The sequence below is a fragment of the Carassius auratus genome, chromosome 32 (assembly GCF_003368295.1).
Source record: "Carassius auratus strain Wakin chromosome 32, ASM336829v1, whole genome shotgun sequence".
Taxonomy (NCBI): domain Eukaryota; kingdom Metazoa; phylum Chordata; class Actinopteri; order Cypriniformes; family Cyprinidae; genus Carassius; species Carassius auratus.
Genome location: NC_039274.1, coordinates 2,094,607 through 2,110,254, shown reverse-complemented (window position 1 = coordinate 2,110,254; position 15,648 = coordinate 2,094,607). Strand labels below are relative to the sequence as shown.

Sequence of the window (15,648 nt, the reverse complement as noted above, 5' to 3'; positions counted from 1 at the left end):
TCCCAGTAAGGTGGCATTGGTATTCTCGTTCCCATAAGCGCTGTGTGCGTATATTCAAAGATGTCACATACCGAGGTTTATTAAGCCAATTTTTGGTGTGTTTGACACACATTCTTCACAACCGGCCGAACTAAGAATGTCCTCATAAACGTTACTGAACACAGCATCTTGTTCCTGCTATTTCAGGGAACAGGGTTTCAGTCAAGTAACCTGAGACGAACACACAACACTATTACGTATATATTGTGTTTTTGCTATTTTGTGTATTTGTATATTATACTTTTTATATTATGCTTATTTTGGTAAATATAATGTAATTTCACTCCTTTCTGATGTGCTCCATCATACGCATATATCGTTAAGTCTTTTGAGTTTAAATGTGATTGGAATGCTGATAAAACAAGCACATTGATTTCAGTTCATTATATTTACATAATTTCAAATGTATGTAATAGAATCTGATTAGCTAAAGTGCAGCAGCATAATAACAATATCTTACGAAATGCTTACAAATGCTCCTCTTTTTGTTAACAGCTGCTATTTTAAATGTCTTTTCCTGCTGCACTTTCTTTCCTGTAGCCGACAGCGCGGCGAATATCGGTTTGGCTGTGTGGTTGAAGAATGATTCACAGACACAGACATGAGACAGCAAAGCCTGTGCTGTGCATTTAATGGAAGTTGTCAATGTGATTTTCTTTTTATTCACTATTTTTGCAAGGGGTGTTCTAAAAACATTTTAGAAGAAAAAAATTATCAGAATTGTATCATTATCACATCTGTTCCAGTCCTTTTTTAGTATTTTTTACACACCTAAATTGCGCTCCTTCACTTCCGTGCATCTATTGGTAATCAGTGTGTTGTAATGTTAAATGCATCCAAATCTGTTAAAATGAAGAAACACAATCCTCTAGATCTTGGATGGCCTGAGGGTAAGTAAATTTTCAGCAATGTTTCAATTTGGGTGAACTGTTCCTTTAAGAGAGATGTTTATGTTGCATTTATTCCTTAAATGATGATCAAATATTGGAGAAGAGATTATAAGTCAGCATTTGTTAGTCAGTTGGTGTAGTTGAGCATGGTTTCAGCATTTTAAAGAGCTGTAGAAGAGGCTACCATACGGGGGACTAAAGAGGCACAAACAACATGCAAATAAATGATGCAATCAGCTGGAGTAATGTTTGGCTGAGCATTGGGGATGGAAAAATTTAATATTTCACATTTAAGCCAACTGGATTGTTTTATTTAACAGGGACTTATGGTGTAACTGATATATAAAAAGGTTTCTGCAAAAGTGGTCAATGCCAAATTGTCAGTTGTAGTTACTACTTCACAGCCCATTTCCTTTTGCAGACACAATATCCCTGATATGCCAATAACAGCACTTCAGTGGATGTATATACACCACAAGTCATTTTCTGTTTGTAATTTCAGCAATTTTCTGTTGTTAGGGGTGATTTTTCTTTGACAGGAAAAAGAAGAAGAAGAAAACCAACCCCTGTAGGTTTAACAGATATGGATAGATAGTTGTTTTAACTTTTTTTTCCACTTTGTTCCTATAGTTTGGAGTATTTTAAGGCTAAATGTATGTTTTGTTGAGGGTTTGTAGTTTATTAATGGTTTGTGGTTTAAAGGTCAATTTGTGTATTATTCTTTGAATGTGGTTTTCATTTGAGTCATTGTCACCATGTTTACTGTGGAGATCCAAGGAAAATTAGTTTTTAACGTGCCGTTAGATGAGGATATGGTAAAGGTTTTGTAATTGGAACATACTGGTTCAGGGTGATAATGAATTAACATACACAAATGATAGATAAGTCTGTCTCACTTTCTCTTTATTATTTGCACCCGTACTCAAAAAGACTCAAAACTTGAACGTGACGCATATGGAAATATGCATAAATTTACAATATTTATATGCCTAATCAACAGTATCAGGGAAATAACACTTGCTCCAGGCTCTGTGACTTCCAATAATAGTCACAGTGTCTTACACATACACAGTTTTAAACAGTAACAGAAGCGGGTGTTTAGTGTGACACACTCATGCCACACAAAACTGCAAATAATGACACCCAGATTAAGTCCATGGATGTGTGAAATGCGTGAAAGTGAGAGCATAGCTGAAGTGAAAGCGAGCTAAAGAGAGCAGTCACGCTCTGATGAGGACAGGTAGCTGGCCACTCGCTGCCAGCCCACAGCTTGAGTAAAGAACAGTGCTTTGATTGGCTCATTACATACAATTACACACATGGAAGCTTTTCAGTGTCTTCCAGACCTTCTCACAGCAAACGGCAAACACCTTTAACCCTTAGGGGACTAAGCCCTTTTTGGTCCGTTTTCTCTATTTTTACATTTCGGCTTATAAACCATAAAAAAAAATCCTGTTAATTTACAGTAAACAGCTGGCAGCTAAATTTTCCGGCTTTGAGCTGTAATTTTACAGTGCATGTACTGTAATATGGAATGACAGTTTATTACTGTAAAATATATTACAGTACTGAACTGTAAAAAAAAAATATTATGTACAGTGTAATACTGTAATTTATTGGTTAGTATTATACAGTTTTTTATGTATTAGGTTATATTAAAAATGTTTGTTATTTATGATTTAAAATTTGTATTCTAAAAAGAAAATTTCTTAAACACAAAAGATGGCCTTAAAACTTTGGACTTTTATTAAAGCCAATATATAAAATACATTAACATTGTTTCCACTTAACAAATATGTGGACATTAAAATAATGGACAAAATACAATTCTCTGAAAATGCTTTTTTCTGCAATGTACATGCACACTGAAGAGCAGCATACTGAAATCCTGTGAATTTAAATATGTTGTTGCAAAAAGTGCTGTCACTTCAGATTTCACACAAGAATTCAACAGCAGAACACTGCACTGACTTTGCATCAACACTCAATCGCAGAATACTGCACTGACTTCAACTGAACACTCAAATGCAGAACAATGTACTGACTTTGCATTAACACTCAACTGCAAAGCACAGCAGCGACTTCAGCTCTGAAACAGGATGTTGAACATTAGCTGTACTGGCTTTGTATTACTGCACAAAACCCCACTCAAAGTCCAAAAGATTTTTTATCAGGTTGGCTACGTGGACATTCACAGTTGCAGTCTTTTTATGGACAAGTTTCCCCGTCTTTTTGGAGATCACCTTCACCTGGCTGGCCTTTGTCCCTCTCTCTGGATTCAAACCAATGAATCGCCTAAAAAGCAACGTAGAAATAACATATATTAGGCTTGGTAAGTCATGATGAATTTTATATAAGACTATTCGAAGAGGTTTACTCATGATAATAACCTCTGTGTATGTTCATTATGAAAGAATGATCTAATTTCAGAGTCCTGACTGACACCTGTGACGGATGTAAAAAGCCACCTCGGAATCAAATGAAACTGACATATTTTTTCTCAACTGTAATGTAACTACTAATTTAATATCTTTATTATTTTACATTAAGTGCACACAACATGTGCATGAACTAACTGCATGATTTGTATTTTGGACATTTCTGCCATATGAGTGTAACAATGTGTATTGATAAAGCACTACATAAATAAAAGAGACTTGTATTAAATATGGATAATATATTTTTTCCAAACATAATATGTATGAGAACAAACATTAAATTATGGGGGTGCATGGTTTATGTTATTGACAGTTCTCTGCTTTCTGTTAAATCATTGCACAATTTATATTAAAGGGCTAATTCACTTTGAAATTAAATTTTGATATGTTTTAGCTTACCCCAAGGGCATCCAAGATGTAGGTGTCTTTGTTTCCACAGTAGTTTCAATTTGGATGTTTTTAGGTCCAGACGTTCTTGTCTGTCAGTCATATAATGCATGCCTATGGTCCCCTCATAAAAGAAAATACACAGATTCAAAGTAAACAGTCCAAATTAAACAATTCCACATCGTAAGTACACATTGATGACCTAAGACATGAAACGAGCGGTTTGTGTGAGAAAACCAACAGTATTTATATAGTTTTTTACCTCTTGAAAAACATCATATCCATGTTGAGGGCATGAGCTTCTTGGTGTGTGAGCGCGTTCAGCTTATCCGGGATGTTTTAAACAAGAAATGTTTTTTAAAAAAATATATGTTTAGGGATGTTTAAAAAGAAAAGAATTGCGTATGCTCGTTCGAGAGGCACATACAGCCAGGAGTCGCGCTGGCGCATCAACAAGCCAGTACGCGCTCACACACCAAGAAGCTCGTTCACTGCAACATGGACATTATGTTTTTCAAGAGGTAAAAAATGATATAAATACTGTTGGTTTTCTCACACAAACCGCTCGTTTCGTGTCTTAATTCATAAATGTGTACTTACGGTTTAATTTGAATCTGTGTATTTTCTTTTATGAGGGGACCATAGGCATGTATTATATGACTGACAGACAAGAACGGTTGGACCTAAAAACATCCAAATTGAAACTACTGCGGAAACAAAGACACCTACATCTTGGATCCCCTTGGGGTAAAACACATCAACATTTAATTTCAAAGTGAACTAGCCATTTAAATGACAAGCTCTTAACAGATCTGGGAAATAAGGCACAATACCAAAATAATATTTACCTTTGTACAAACTCCAGGGTCCTTGAAGCTTCTTCTTGGTACTGTAGATTAAAGATGTAGTAAGTAGAGAAAACTGCAGCTAGCCCTGTGATGAAGCTTTGGTCAACACCTTCACAGATTACATGATTTTCGATGGTGATCATCCATCCTCCAATTGTGGCTTCATCACCGGCAACTGATAAAGACAACAAATTGCAGCTAAAACAGTGTCTAATATGGTCATCAGTACTTTATTCATTGTAAATTAAATACATTTTCTGCAGATCAGAAGTTGTCATGACCTGGGATGGCTAAAACAATGTTGATGAGGTAGACTGATGTGAGAACCTTGCTTATCTGACACTTACACAGCAGTATCAGTCGTGGAGAGGCGGGGATGGTCAGGGTGCTCTCAACATCTGCTGCCGTGGCAGATATCTGCAGAACACAGACAATTGTATAAAAGTTATAAATGACAGAATAACAAACCCACTAATAGCAAGTATTATGTAAATGTAAACAAACATACATCAGCACGGAGTATTAGTCCCTCTATCCCTTCATCGAAGTAGGCCATCAGCAGCTGTATTAGAGTCAACTCTCCATCTTCATCCTGGGTGACGATAGACTGCACATCTTTGTTCTTTGATTTGGTCTGCAGGTACTTCCTGATTCCCTGTCCACATTCCTTAATGGATAGGTCCAAGACACTTAACACGTTAATGTCAGTTAGTAACTCGAAGTGAATGAAGATACCTCTTTGTGTAAAAAGGTAAGGCCACTGGATTCTCATATCTTCGATGGACGGTGATGGAGACTGATTTATGTGTCTACGCTGAAGACAGAATGTTGTTTTCATAAGGTTAATCACTTCCCCCTTCTCACCACTGCGAATACCTTCTTGTCTATAAATGGTCTCCAACTGTTGCCTCTTCTGCTCCAGTGTTTCATATGTTTCTTCTGGTGGCAGTTCAGGGTTAAATTGTGTGCATCCATAAGAATCACTTGGCCTCTGATGCAGTTGTCCAGGCACTTTTGAAGTTCGGAGTCTGTTCTTTGTCCCTGCACGGTTCATGTTCTCAATTCTTGTTTTTAATTGACAAAGCAGTGAAGTACATCCACTACCAATGATGACACCGCTTGGTGTCATATCTGCAAAACTGTTGGGGAAATGCTTAACAATGTTGCGGCAGATGATGAGACATTCATTGCGTGTGGGGTTATTCTCACATTTCCTGATTTCATCAGCTAGGATACGTATCATCTGGCGTCGCTTGTCAGGAGCAGGGCGCTTGCTGTTGGCAATAGCTGACTGCACTTCCACAGGCATTTTATCCCAAGGAATCTCAAAATTTTCATACCACTTACTGGATATGTTGGGTGATTGGCTTGCCTTGCTTTTAGTACAAGGTGTTGATGCTCGTGAAGAGCTTGAGCTTAAAGATGTGCAAGGCTGTGGACTGGAGAGTGAAGAAATACTTGTATCTGTTGACTCATCTGGCAATATTTGGAGATCAAGTGTGACTTTTGTAGTTTCTGAAACACATACAATTAAAATACAATTTTTTAAAAGCAAATCCAATTTCTTACCAAGATGTAGGTTAATTTTTTTTTCTTTCAATATAACAATGAAAACTGAATGATAGAAAATCAATGGTTAGCATCCCTTTGACAATAAAAAGCATATACATGTAAAACAAAACAATCAATAATAATAATTATTACAAATAGAAACAAAACCTTACCAAGTTTGAATGCCTCCAAAAGTTTCCTTTGCTGTATAATAGTCAGGACATCTTTGAGATCTTCCTGTTGTACATATACAAGGTCTTCTATAGATTCCACACCTGAGCGTTCAAGTGAAGTGATGACATGTTCTCGAATCTCCTCAGTCAGACTGGGCAAAGCCCTGAGGATGATAGCCTTTATCTCGTTATGGATTGACATGTAGGAAAGGAATCTAAAATGTGGGGACAGAGTGGTGAAGAGTTACCAAAGACATGCCACAAACTGAATATTTAGGCAGTGGGTAATAATCAAGAAGCTCTGATTGACTGACACAGTAATAGGCCTCCTGCATTGGTGTAGTACAATAACTGTTACTGTAAGGTTGACGAACAGCCTGGTATACCTCAGTGATAAAATACACAGCTGAATTGTTATGAATGATAGCCTTTTTGATTTGTCCTACTATAAGTCCGTCCTCATTATGGCCTATCACCACAAACATGTTGCTCTTATAAGTTGTCCCTTTTACAGTCACACTATGACTAATAAGTGTATGAAGAGGATCAAAGTTCAGATGACCAACTGACTGTATTATCTTGGCATTGTAGTCTCCAGCAATGAATTCAGTTCCCTTCTCTACTACTACAGAGGGTAGGAACAGTGACCCAGTACTCAGAAAAGATTGTAAAAGTTGATGTCTTTCAGCAAGAGTTTTGCAGAGGTTTTTGAAGTTATGAAGCTTCCTTGCACATTGTTTGAAATAAGTATGCTTACTTTCAAACCTTAATGTGCATAAACGGATGAGTGGCCCAAACTGAATGATAAGTTCTGGATAATGATTTAGGTAGTGATGCTTAGGCTTAAGTGGATGTTCCCCAAAACTCTGTGTTCTGGTATGCAAATATTCATCTATCAGAACTCGTAAATAGGCTACCTGACCTGTGGAAATTGCTGGTGCACAAACAAGCTCTACAATTTCTCTCAGCTGTAAGATAAGTTGCCATGCTACACTATCTTCAGGACATTTTATTTTATCACCAATAAACACTGGCAACATTCGCAGGAAACACCAATTTTGAACTGCATGTCCGGAGAGTTTTCCAGCCCCTGGGTTCACCTCAGAAGGTTTGTTGTTAGCATCATTGCCTAGATATTTAAATTGATTTATGCGCCGATTCAACTGAACATAAGTAAAGTTTTTCTCTTTTGACACAAGGTGGTTGAGGTATAACACCAAATCAGTTGAGACAATGCCCTCAAAAAGGTCATGACCAAGGCAAGGAGGTAATCCGGGCTGACATACATGAAAATATGTGAGCTCATTGAAGATGGAGTCAAATTTAACACCACCACAGTCACGTGATTCCACGTTACAACTCAGATCCTCAACATGTTTCTGAAATGACTGTGGTGTGCGGTCAGGGCCCTTGGCCAGAGGGTCTGCCAGAAATGCTTCCCGATTAATCTCACAATACCTGCAAAAATATGAGCTTCTGCTAAAATTTTCAGTGAAGCCCCCAATACTGTGTGAACCCAAATTGTCACCTGAAATTGCATAAAGGGTTCCTTTGCAGAGCTGGCCCTCTGGCAGTATTACTCCATTTGTCTCAAAATCCTTTAAATCTTTCACAAGAGAGCCAAACACTAGATTCTGTCCAAAATGCTTATAGTCTTGTTCTCGACATAACAGTACAAGTTGCATCTGATCAAGACTCAATCTGTTGTGTGGTAAAATGTTTGCAAGTGTCAGATACATGGCTAAAATCTTGTGCTTTTTCCTCCCTGACCCTAGGGGGTTTACTACTTCAAAGGCATCCTGATAAAGGATTATGCCAATTGAAGATGTTGTGTGCTTGAGTAGCAAGTTCTTTTTAATGTTTGTGCCATCCCACAAATCCTGAAAAATATTATCAGTCTGGACTCTAGTTTGTATTTGCTGTAGCTGGTCTCTCACTGACTCTGAGGACAAAAGGGACACAATCGTGTTTTTCACAGGAATATATTGCACAAAACATTCGTTGCCCGACTCATTTTTACCAAGACAAATGGATTCGGGCTCTACATAACTAAAGTTATTTTTGAAAAATGTTTTTCTCTTATGGTCAGATTTAAGTGCATGAGTATTACAAGCCCTGTGGAGATCCTCACTTTTCATGGTATCAATCACAGTGTTTATGTCATCTTTAGTTAGTCCAAGCAATGTCAATTTATCCACAAGTTTGGAAATTAGATGTGACTGATTTATGTCATGTATTTCCTGATAGTGTTCAATGATGGTTTGAATAGTAGAAGATGGAAGGAGCAATTTAGATTGAAGTTTCAGATAAAACAAGGCCAAATGTCTTATAAATTCTCCTTCATCTTCCTTTTCAGGGAACACATCCATTTCTTCAGGACAAAAATCGTCAGTTTGCATATCACAACTTGTATTATTACCATCACTAGTACTGGCAGGATTTGCAACTGAGTCAAGTAGACTTTCATTAGAACAATGTTTATGCTTTCTTGAGACATGTGATGTGAATGTAGACTTGACAGTAAATTTTTGGTTACATTTTCTGAATGGGCATGTAACAGTCTTACCTTCAGTAATGTGGTTTTTCAGGTGTAAGATTAAACCCCGGATATCCTCACACTTCGAGCTACAAAAGTCAACGTGACACGTTAAATCATCAGTTTTATGCAGTTTAGTCTTATTCTTTCCAAATTTATGACCATATGTGTGACACTTAAAGGCTGAAAATTTTGAAAAAACTCTTGTGCACTGAGGGAAACCGCACTTAAACGTTGCATTAGGCAAAAAACTATGCATCCGCATGTGCCTGACATGCGTAAAGGAATTGCTGCAGGTTTTATTGCAAATATTGCAGATTAACATTTTATAATGCAGTCAGCAAATATCAACGGCAAAATAACCATGCTAGTTTAACACAAGCCCTCTTTGAGCTAAAATAAACTAAACTTACGTCGAATGCAAACGTAGCTAACATGTTGCTAATTCAGTACATAATACTCAGAAAAATCGATTTGTTATTAGCAAATAATATAATAAAGGTTAGTACAGTGTAACATTGAAAATGATAAAATTGCATTTACCTCAAGCAAGGAGGGAAAACCCCGTGCGGGAATGCCGTTTATCTCGACCAGTTCAGCTTCAGCCGTTCAGTTCAGTCGACTCGGGACAAACCTCAAAATTGTTGTGTTCTAAAACTCTTTATCCTTCGTTCTGCAATATTTACGTACACCAGGTGAAAAGATGAGGCTAGATTTGATGATCTTGCTCAGATTAGACCTGCAGGTTTCTCTTCTGAGGAGTTGTGAGCATTCGAAACAGCTTCGGACACGTGACTAGACTTAAAAAATACTGTTCTGTACCGTTGAATTAAACAGCAGTTTGCGATTAAAAGTTTTTTTTCCAAAAACGGTTTGCATTCACAGTATTCAACTGTATTTTTGAATAACAGTGCTTTACTGTTGGAAAATCCCTGTTTTTTTACAGTTTTTTTTTACAGTGTATGTAATGAGGATGGACCACCATGTATTTGGTATCAATGGATTCAGAAGACCCTAAGCTACCATAAGCATGCATGCAATATGTCTATAAAGGAAGTATGAGTGAAAAATTGTACAATAAACTAGAGAATTTCAAAGACGAAAATGAGATTTTTGTCATTTATTACTGAAAATCCTACCTCACACAACAATAGTTAAAAGTTTTTGACCCAAAAATATATTTTTCAAACTCTTTGCTTGACAGAAATGGGTTAATGTTCAATCATATGTGTAAATATCAATTAAATAATTAACTTTATTTACAAACAGTCCTAGGCGTTTTTTTTATTTTTGGGACTAAGCCCTTTTTGGTCTGTTTTCTCTATTTTTATATTTGGGCTTATAAATCATATGTAAAGGAGATGAAACACCCTGTGTTTGGTATCTATGGATTCAGAAGACCCTAAGCTACCATAAGCATGCATGCAATATGTTTATATAAAGGAAGTATGAGTGAAAAATTTTACAATAAACTAGAGAATTTCAAAAACGAAAATTAGATTTTTGTCATGTATTACTGAAAAACACACAATATAGAACAGTTTTTGAACAAAGAAAATATATTTTTTCAAACTCTTTGCTTGACAGAAATGTGTTATTGTTTAATCAAATGTGTAAAGAACAATTAAATAATTAACTTTTTTTTAAAACAGTCCTAGGCATGCCAGTGAGCAAAGCAAGGCCTCTCCAGGCCTTTCCAGTAATTGTTCCAGAGCTTGTTCTGCCGTAAATCTTTTACTGCTTGCCATTTTGATACTCTCTCGAATTTATCTCTTTGTGCTCGCTAACACTCCGATCACTTTCTGCTTTCTCCACGTGATGCTGATTATCCGATCGCTCGAATTTAGCTCTTTGTGCTCGCTAATACTCCGATCGCTCTCTGTAACACTCCGATCGCGTTCTGCTTTCTCCATCCTGATGCTGATTCTCTGAACGCTTATTGATTACATGTATTTTACTTTAGTCCAGCCAGCTTTTACAAGGCTACAGCAGAGCTACAGAGTCCTCTGAATCGCTAGAAGACATAACCTTCCTCTGATTGGGTTAGAAAAAGACTCCTCCCAGCGGCAATTTTTCCATTGGCTGTTGCGTGTTGAATCTGCCTAGCACAATCTTTTTCATTGGCCTGTTTACGCAGTGGTATTGCGCAATAAGGGAAGTGTTTAATATACAAACTGGACACCGCTGTTTTCAGCGGAATCTGAGGAAGACGGCAAAAAAACCCGCATCTCTCTAGCATTAATAGTTTTTGAGATAACTACACATTTGTAAAAGTATGCCATTTTGGGCGGTACCGCCTAATCCGTCCCCAGAGGGTTAATCAAACTAACACATACTTGCAGAGCTTGTGTGTGTGTTTAGGCAATGGATAGTAAAGTTAAGAATTATAGTCAAAATTACACAGGTTAATTGAGATTTCACAAAGGTGGAGGGAGGGAGAGAGAGCAAGAGGGAGAGCGTATGGTTCTCAAACTGAGAAATGAATAAAACATCACACTGTCCTTGTGGATGGGCCCCATTGCAGTGCTTTCAGTGGCATGTCAAGAAACACAATTACATGCTTGATGAGAGAACCAATGCAATTTAGCGCTTACACTCAGATTACAGCAGAGAACATGAGGTACAGTGGCAGCTTGCTTAATGAAAATGGTGTCTTGTGCTGCTGGGTCTGAGTCTGATTCTCAGTAAGAATGCAGTCTCGGGGTCCTATTTGCCTGATAGTCAACTTAACAAGATATTCAGCCATTTTAAGTCAGAATTCAAATCAGTTTATATGTTCAGTCTAACATGATGCAAAAACACATGCAAATGGAGCACAGATACTGACAGGAAGTGAATAGGGGAAATGTACCTGGCATTCACTGTTACACCTAATGAGTAGTAGTGAAATGTACTTACAGCTGCTTTATGTAAGTTCTGGACTGTACTAAAGCATATAAATACCATAATACAGATACTTGGGAAACACATACTGTACTTGTTTCTCCGAAAAACAATGCCACAGCCAGTTATTATACTTTGAAATTTGAGTTCTGTGTTAGAATGCCTAGTTTTTTTTTTAGTCTGTGATTCTGTCCACTGCCAGTTTACCTAATAGTATTTCAATACCCTGGGTTGCCAGTTGATGGAAAACAGAGCGTATTGCAGGCATGGAAGCCAGCAAACAAACTGGGTCAGGGATCACAGATTCTACCTGACCTAAATAACCTCAGCATCTGTCTAAAAAGCTCTATGAGCAGAGGAATATTAAAACGGGGATAAATCAATCAACTTATCAACTTACAGTGCAAGGCTTATCGCTTTCCATTGTCAGCGACATTTATTCCAATTGTGTTCTCAATCTGGAACCTCTCGAGCCTAAGGAGGAGGGGCCGGGAGAAACTATACTCTGCAATCTTGAATTTGGCCTGCAGTACCCATTTCAACCACTGTAGATATTACTACACCTTTAATGAGGTAAAAAAAAAAGTGCCATTGTATATAACTAGGGCTGTCAAATGATTAAGATTTTTAATCAAATTAATCAGAATTTTCAGTGGATTAATCATGATTAATCACTATTTGCAACTACACCTGAATCCTAACCATTTTTTTTCTGAAATGCATACCAAAAGATAAATAACAGGACACAGATACATAATTTTCATGTATTGTTTCATCATGTGGTTCTTTTTTTCTGAATTTCAAAAGTTTAACATTTACTTAGATCAAATTTACCTGAGCACTATATCAAACCATGCCATTTAACTACAGATAGTGTAAGAGTTTTAGGTGAACCAGTGGTTAAATATAGCCACATATCTATGAAATTATGCATAGAGAAACTCAAAAGAATGAACTCAGAAACACAAACATGCGCCACCATCACATAAGCAGCACTCTGGGCACTCTTGTTTTTGGGAGGTGTTCATTTGCTCTGCCACAATACTTTAGGATCGATATTTTCACGTTCTGAAGGCTTCAAGTGCCAGTAAAACCAAGTAAAAATGCATATGCTTTTCCAAACAGCTGTAATTTTCGCTGCATTGCATGTAGGCGTTCTGCGCATGCGCAGTGTGAAACACAGGACGCTATAACACAGTGATCCTCAAATCTGGCTCGCGAGATCCACTTTCCTGCGAAGTTTAGCTCTAACCCTAATCAAACACGCATGAGTTTGCTAATCAGTGTCTTTAGGATCATTAGTAAATCACAGGCAGGTGTGTTTAATTGGAGTCTGAGCTAAACTCTGCAAGAAACTGGATCTCGCGAGCCAGATTTGAGGATCACTGCTATAACAGGAAGAAGCTTCAGTGTATCAACTACCAAAGTCGTCTCTGTTTATCGAGCTTGGCATGAATGTATTTGAGAGTAACTGGGGTAAAACCTTAAGCTTCTTCGGTGTTTTCGTCGTGCCGCTCGCCGCTGTTTTTTACTATCTTGAGAATTCAGAGATCGACGAGACTTTCCTGACCTGCATAATTTATCACACTGCGCATGCATGAAATGCGTTAAAAAAATTGACATAATTAACGACAAACAACTAATTAACGTCGTTAACGCGCTATTTTTGACAGCCCTATATATAACATAAATAAAAAATACAGATAAAGGTACAACTGTTAGTTTTATAAATGTAGTTTTACAGGCGTCTGAATCGATGAAGTTTCGAAGATGACAAATTCAGCAAAAGCATTTAACATTGATTAACAACTTTGTAGCTCACAGAAGATCTGCCTATAAGTTATCGTTCAAAATCAATTCCCCCATAAATGAATGTGATTGTAACTTCCACAACCCATTGACTGAAATATAACTGTAACAGTAACTATATTACCATCCAACGAAAGATTCTGAAAACATACTGTTTAATACACTCTAAGCCTGCACTGCAGTTATGTCATCTGCTGCTTTAGAACGCAGCGCTAGTCCACATTATACATTTTGATATTTTCTTCTTGGTTTTCACTACTTTCTTTGTTTAGTCTCATTTTACATTAAGTCTTCAGCCAAGCCTGAATCACCACCATTTGCTTTTCCTCAGGGTGCACACATCTTTCCAGTTCTCTCTGCATTGCCTTATTAAATAGGGCAGGCATGGGGAGTGTGGCCAGCAGTAGCGCACATGGCCAGCATCCCCTGGAGCGCAGTAATCTCTGTACTTTCTTTCATCCAGCTGAATTTCCCCAGGTGCCCACCTGCTTCCTGAGCAGCAGAACAAGATTTCACCATTTTAGTTAACATTTAATCTCCATAGTTTTAGCGTAGCAATACCAAGCTGTTGTTTTTAAACGCACCTTTAAGACATCATAGTAATACAAAGATAAAGCCCAGAGCAACGTTTGTCGATTGCTATTTCTCGCCAAAGCTAACTCAAGTTTCCTCCTTCCCACTGAGGTACTGTCAAAAAATCCACCTGAGCAAATATGGCCAAACACAACAGCTTGTGTGTAGAGCAATAAAAGCGCACAGCCCTTTATCAGGGGAACTCAGGCTAGCACTTGTCCATCTCATTGGCCCAGTGGTCATGCTGGAGGCTTGATCCTGTTTCAGCATCCGCAAACCTAAATCCCCCGGTGGCTCATTAGATCCCCACCATCACGGTCCCCAAGAATGTCATCATAACCCCTTTTATGCTAACAGCGAGTCCCTTATTGAAACTAATGGGGGAATTAGGGGCCACTCTTCCCGGGGCCGTGAGCCGTGTATCTTCCTGGCAGTTCTATGGGCTGACTGTAGGGCTACACAGGTATCAAGGCCAGTCTACAATCTGTCTTCACTTCACCCCAAAGGATATGCTCTCTTTGAGTTATTGTGGAAGAAAAATACAAGCAAAAAAAAACCTTTGTGACACGCCAGTTGTTTTCATATTTATATTTACTTATTTATATATTTATATTTATTTATCTTTTTTTTTTTTTTGGTGAAAATGTATCAATACATGGAAGCCAAGTACTGATGTTTTACTATATCAGTTGCAAATTTGAAAATAGTAACCTCTTGGTAATCATAAAATCGATAACTTTTTTTCATTCCAGCCCTGGTCTTGCAAAATTTTACAGGTTTTTCATGACAGTGTTGGTCACTCTGTCTACTTGACAATCCCATATACAATACAATTGAAGTGAGATAAATACTGAGATTGAGAATTTCATCTTATTAGATAAAGAGATGTTGATAAAGTTTGAGACGTTCTGCAGTTGAAAAAAACTCCAATGTAACACAATGTTATCGCAATACTCTTCCTATCGCAATTTTTTTTTTAATCTCAGTATTTTGATAGTGTTGCATCATGGTGAATCCCACTCCTAATATTACAGTAGTAGTATAGAAATGTATCTGTATTGTAAGTATTGTAAAAAAAATGTCATATAATCCTTCAGAAATCATTCCAATATGTTAATTTACTATTAATGATGTTCTTTTTAGCTTTCTATTCATCAAAGAATCCTAAACAAAATGTCACAGGTTCCAAAAAATATTAAGCAGCAAAACTGTTTTCAGCACTGGTAATAAATCCGTATATTAGAATGATTTTTGAAGGATTATGACTCTGAACTGAACGAATCATTCAAACTGATTTGCGAACCATTTCACTGGTTTGCCAACTAGTTTGATCAAGTCTTTGAACAGAATTGACTCAAAAGAATGAATCATTTGCAAATGGACATTGCTCATTGCCAAGAGAAAAGTAGACGGCACGTTTGGAATAAACTGAAGCATTTATAATTGTATTACATTTAGATAAAGTAACGAGAGGATTGTCACCCACAATAACAAAGTAAAAGTACAGATTTTTCCTAAAAA

At 37.3% G+C, this 15,648-nt stretch overlaps 1 protein-coding gene across 1 annotated transcript; it reads right to left on the bottom strand.

The window, feature by feature from the left end:
- Positions 1-2,627: 2,627 nt before the first annotated feature.
- LOC113051318 (uncharacterized) lies at positions 2,628-9,795 on the bottom strand. The gene is made up of 7 exons (XM_026214939.1): positions 9,406-9,795; positions 8,893-8,951; positions 6,327-6,541; positions 5,111-6,117; positions 4,950-5,019; positions 4,603-4,777; positions 2,628-3,224 (listed from the first exon to the last, which is right to left on the bottom strand). The coding sequence occupies exons 3-7, from the start codon at positions 6,526-6,528 to the stop codon at positions 3,059-3,061; spliced, it is 1,620 nt and encodes a 539-aa protein (XP_026070724.1). The 5' UTR covers positions 6,529-6,541; positions 8,893-8,951; positions 9,406-9,795; the 3' UTR covers positions 2,628-3,058.
- Between the last annotated feature and the right edge of the window lie 5,853 nt (positions 9,796-15,648).

Coding starts and splice junctions, on each gene's coding strand:
- LOC113051318 (XM_026214939.1), bottom strand. CDS start 6,528: ATGTCAATCCATAACGAGATAAAGGCTATCATCCTCAGGGCTTTGCCC. Junction 6,118..6,326: donor TTTGGAGGCATTCAAACTTG/GTAAGGTTTTGT, acceptor TATGTGTTTCAG/AAACTACAAAAGTCACACTT. Junction 5,020..5,110: donor GACTAATACTCCGTGCTGAT/GTATGTTTGTTT, acceptor TGTGTTCTGCAG/ATATCTGCCACGGCAGCAGA.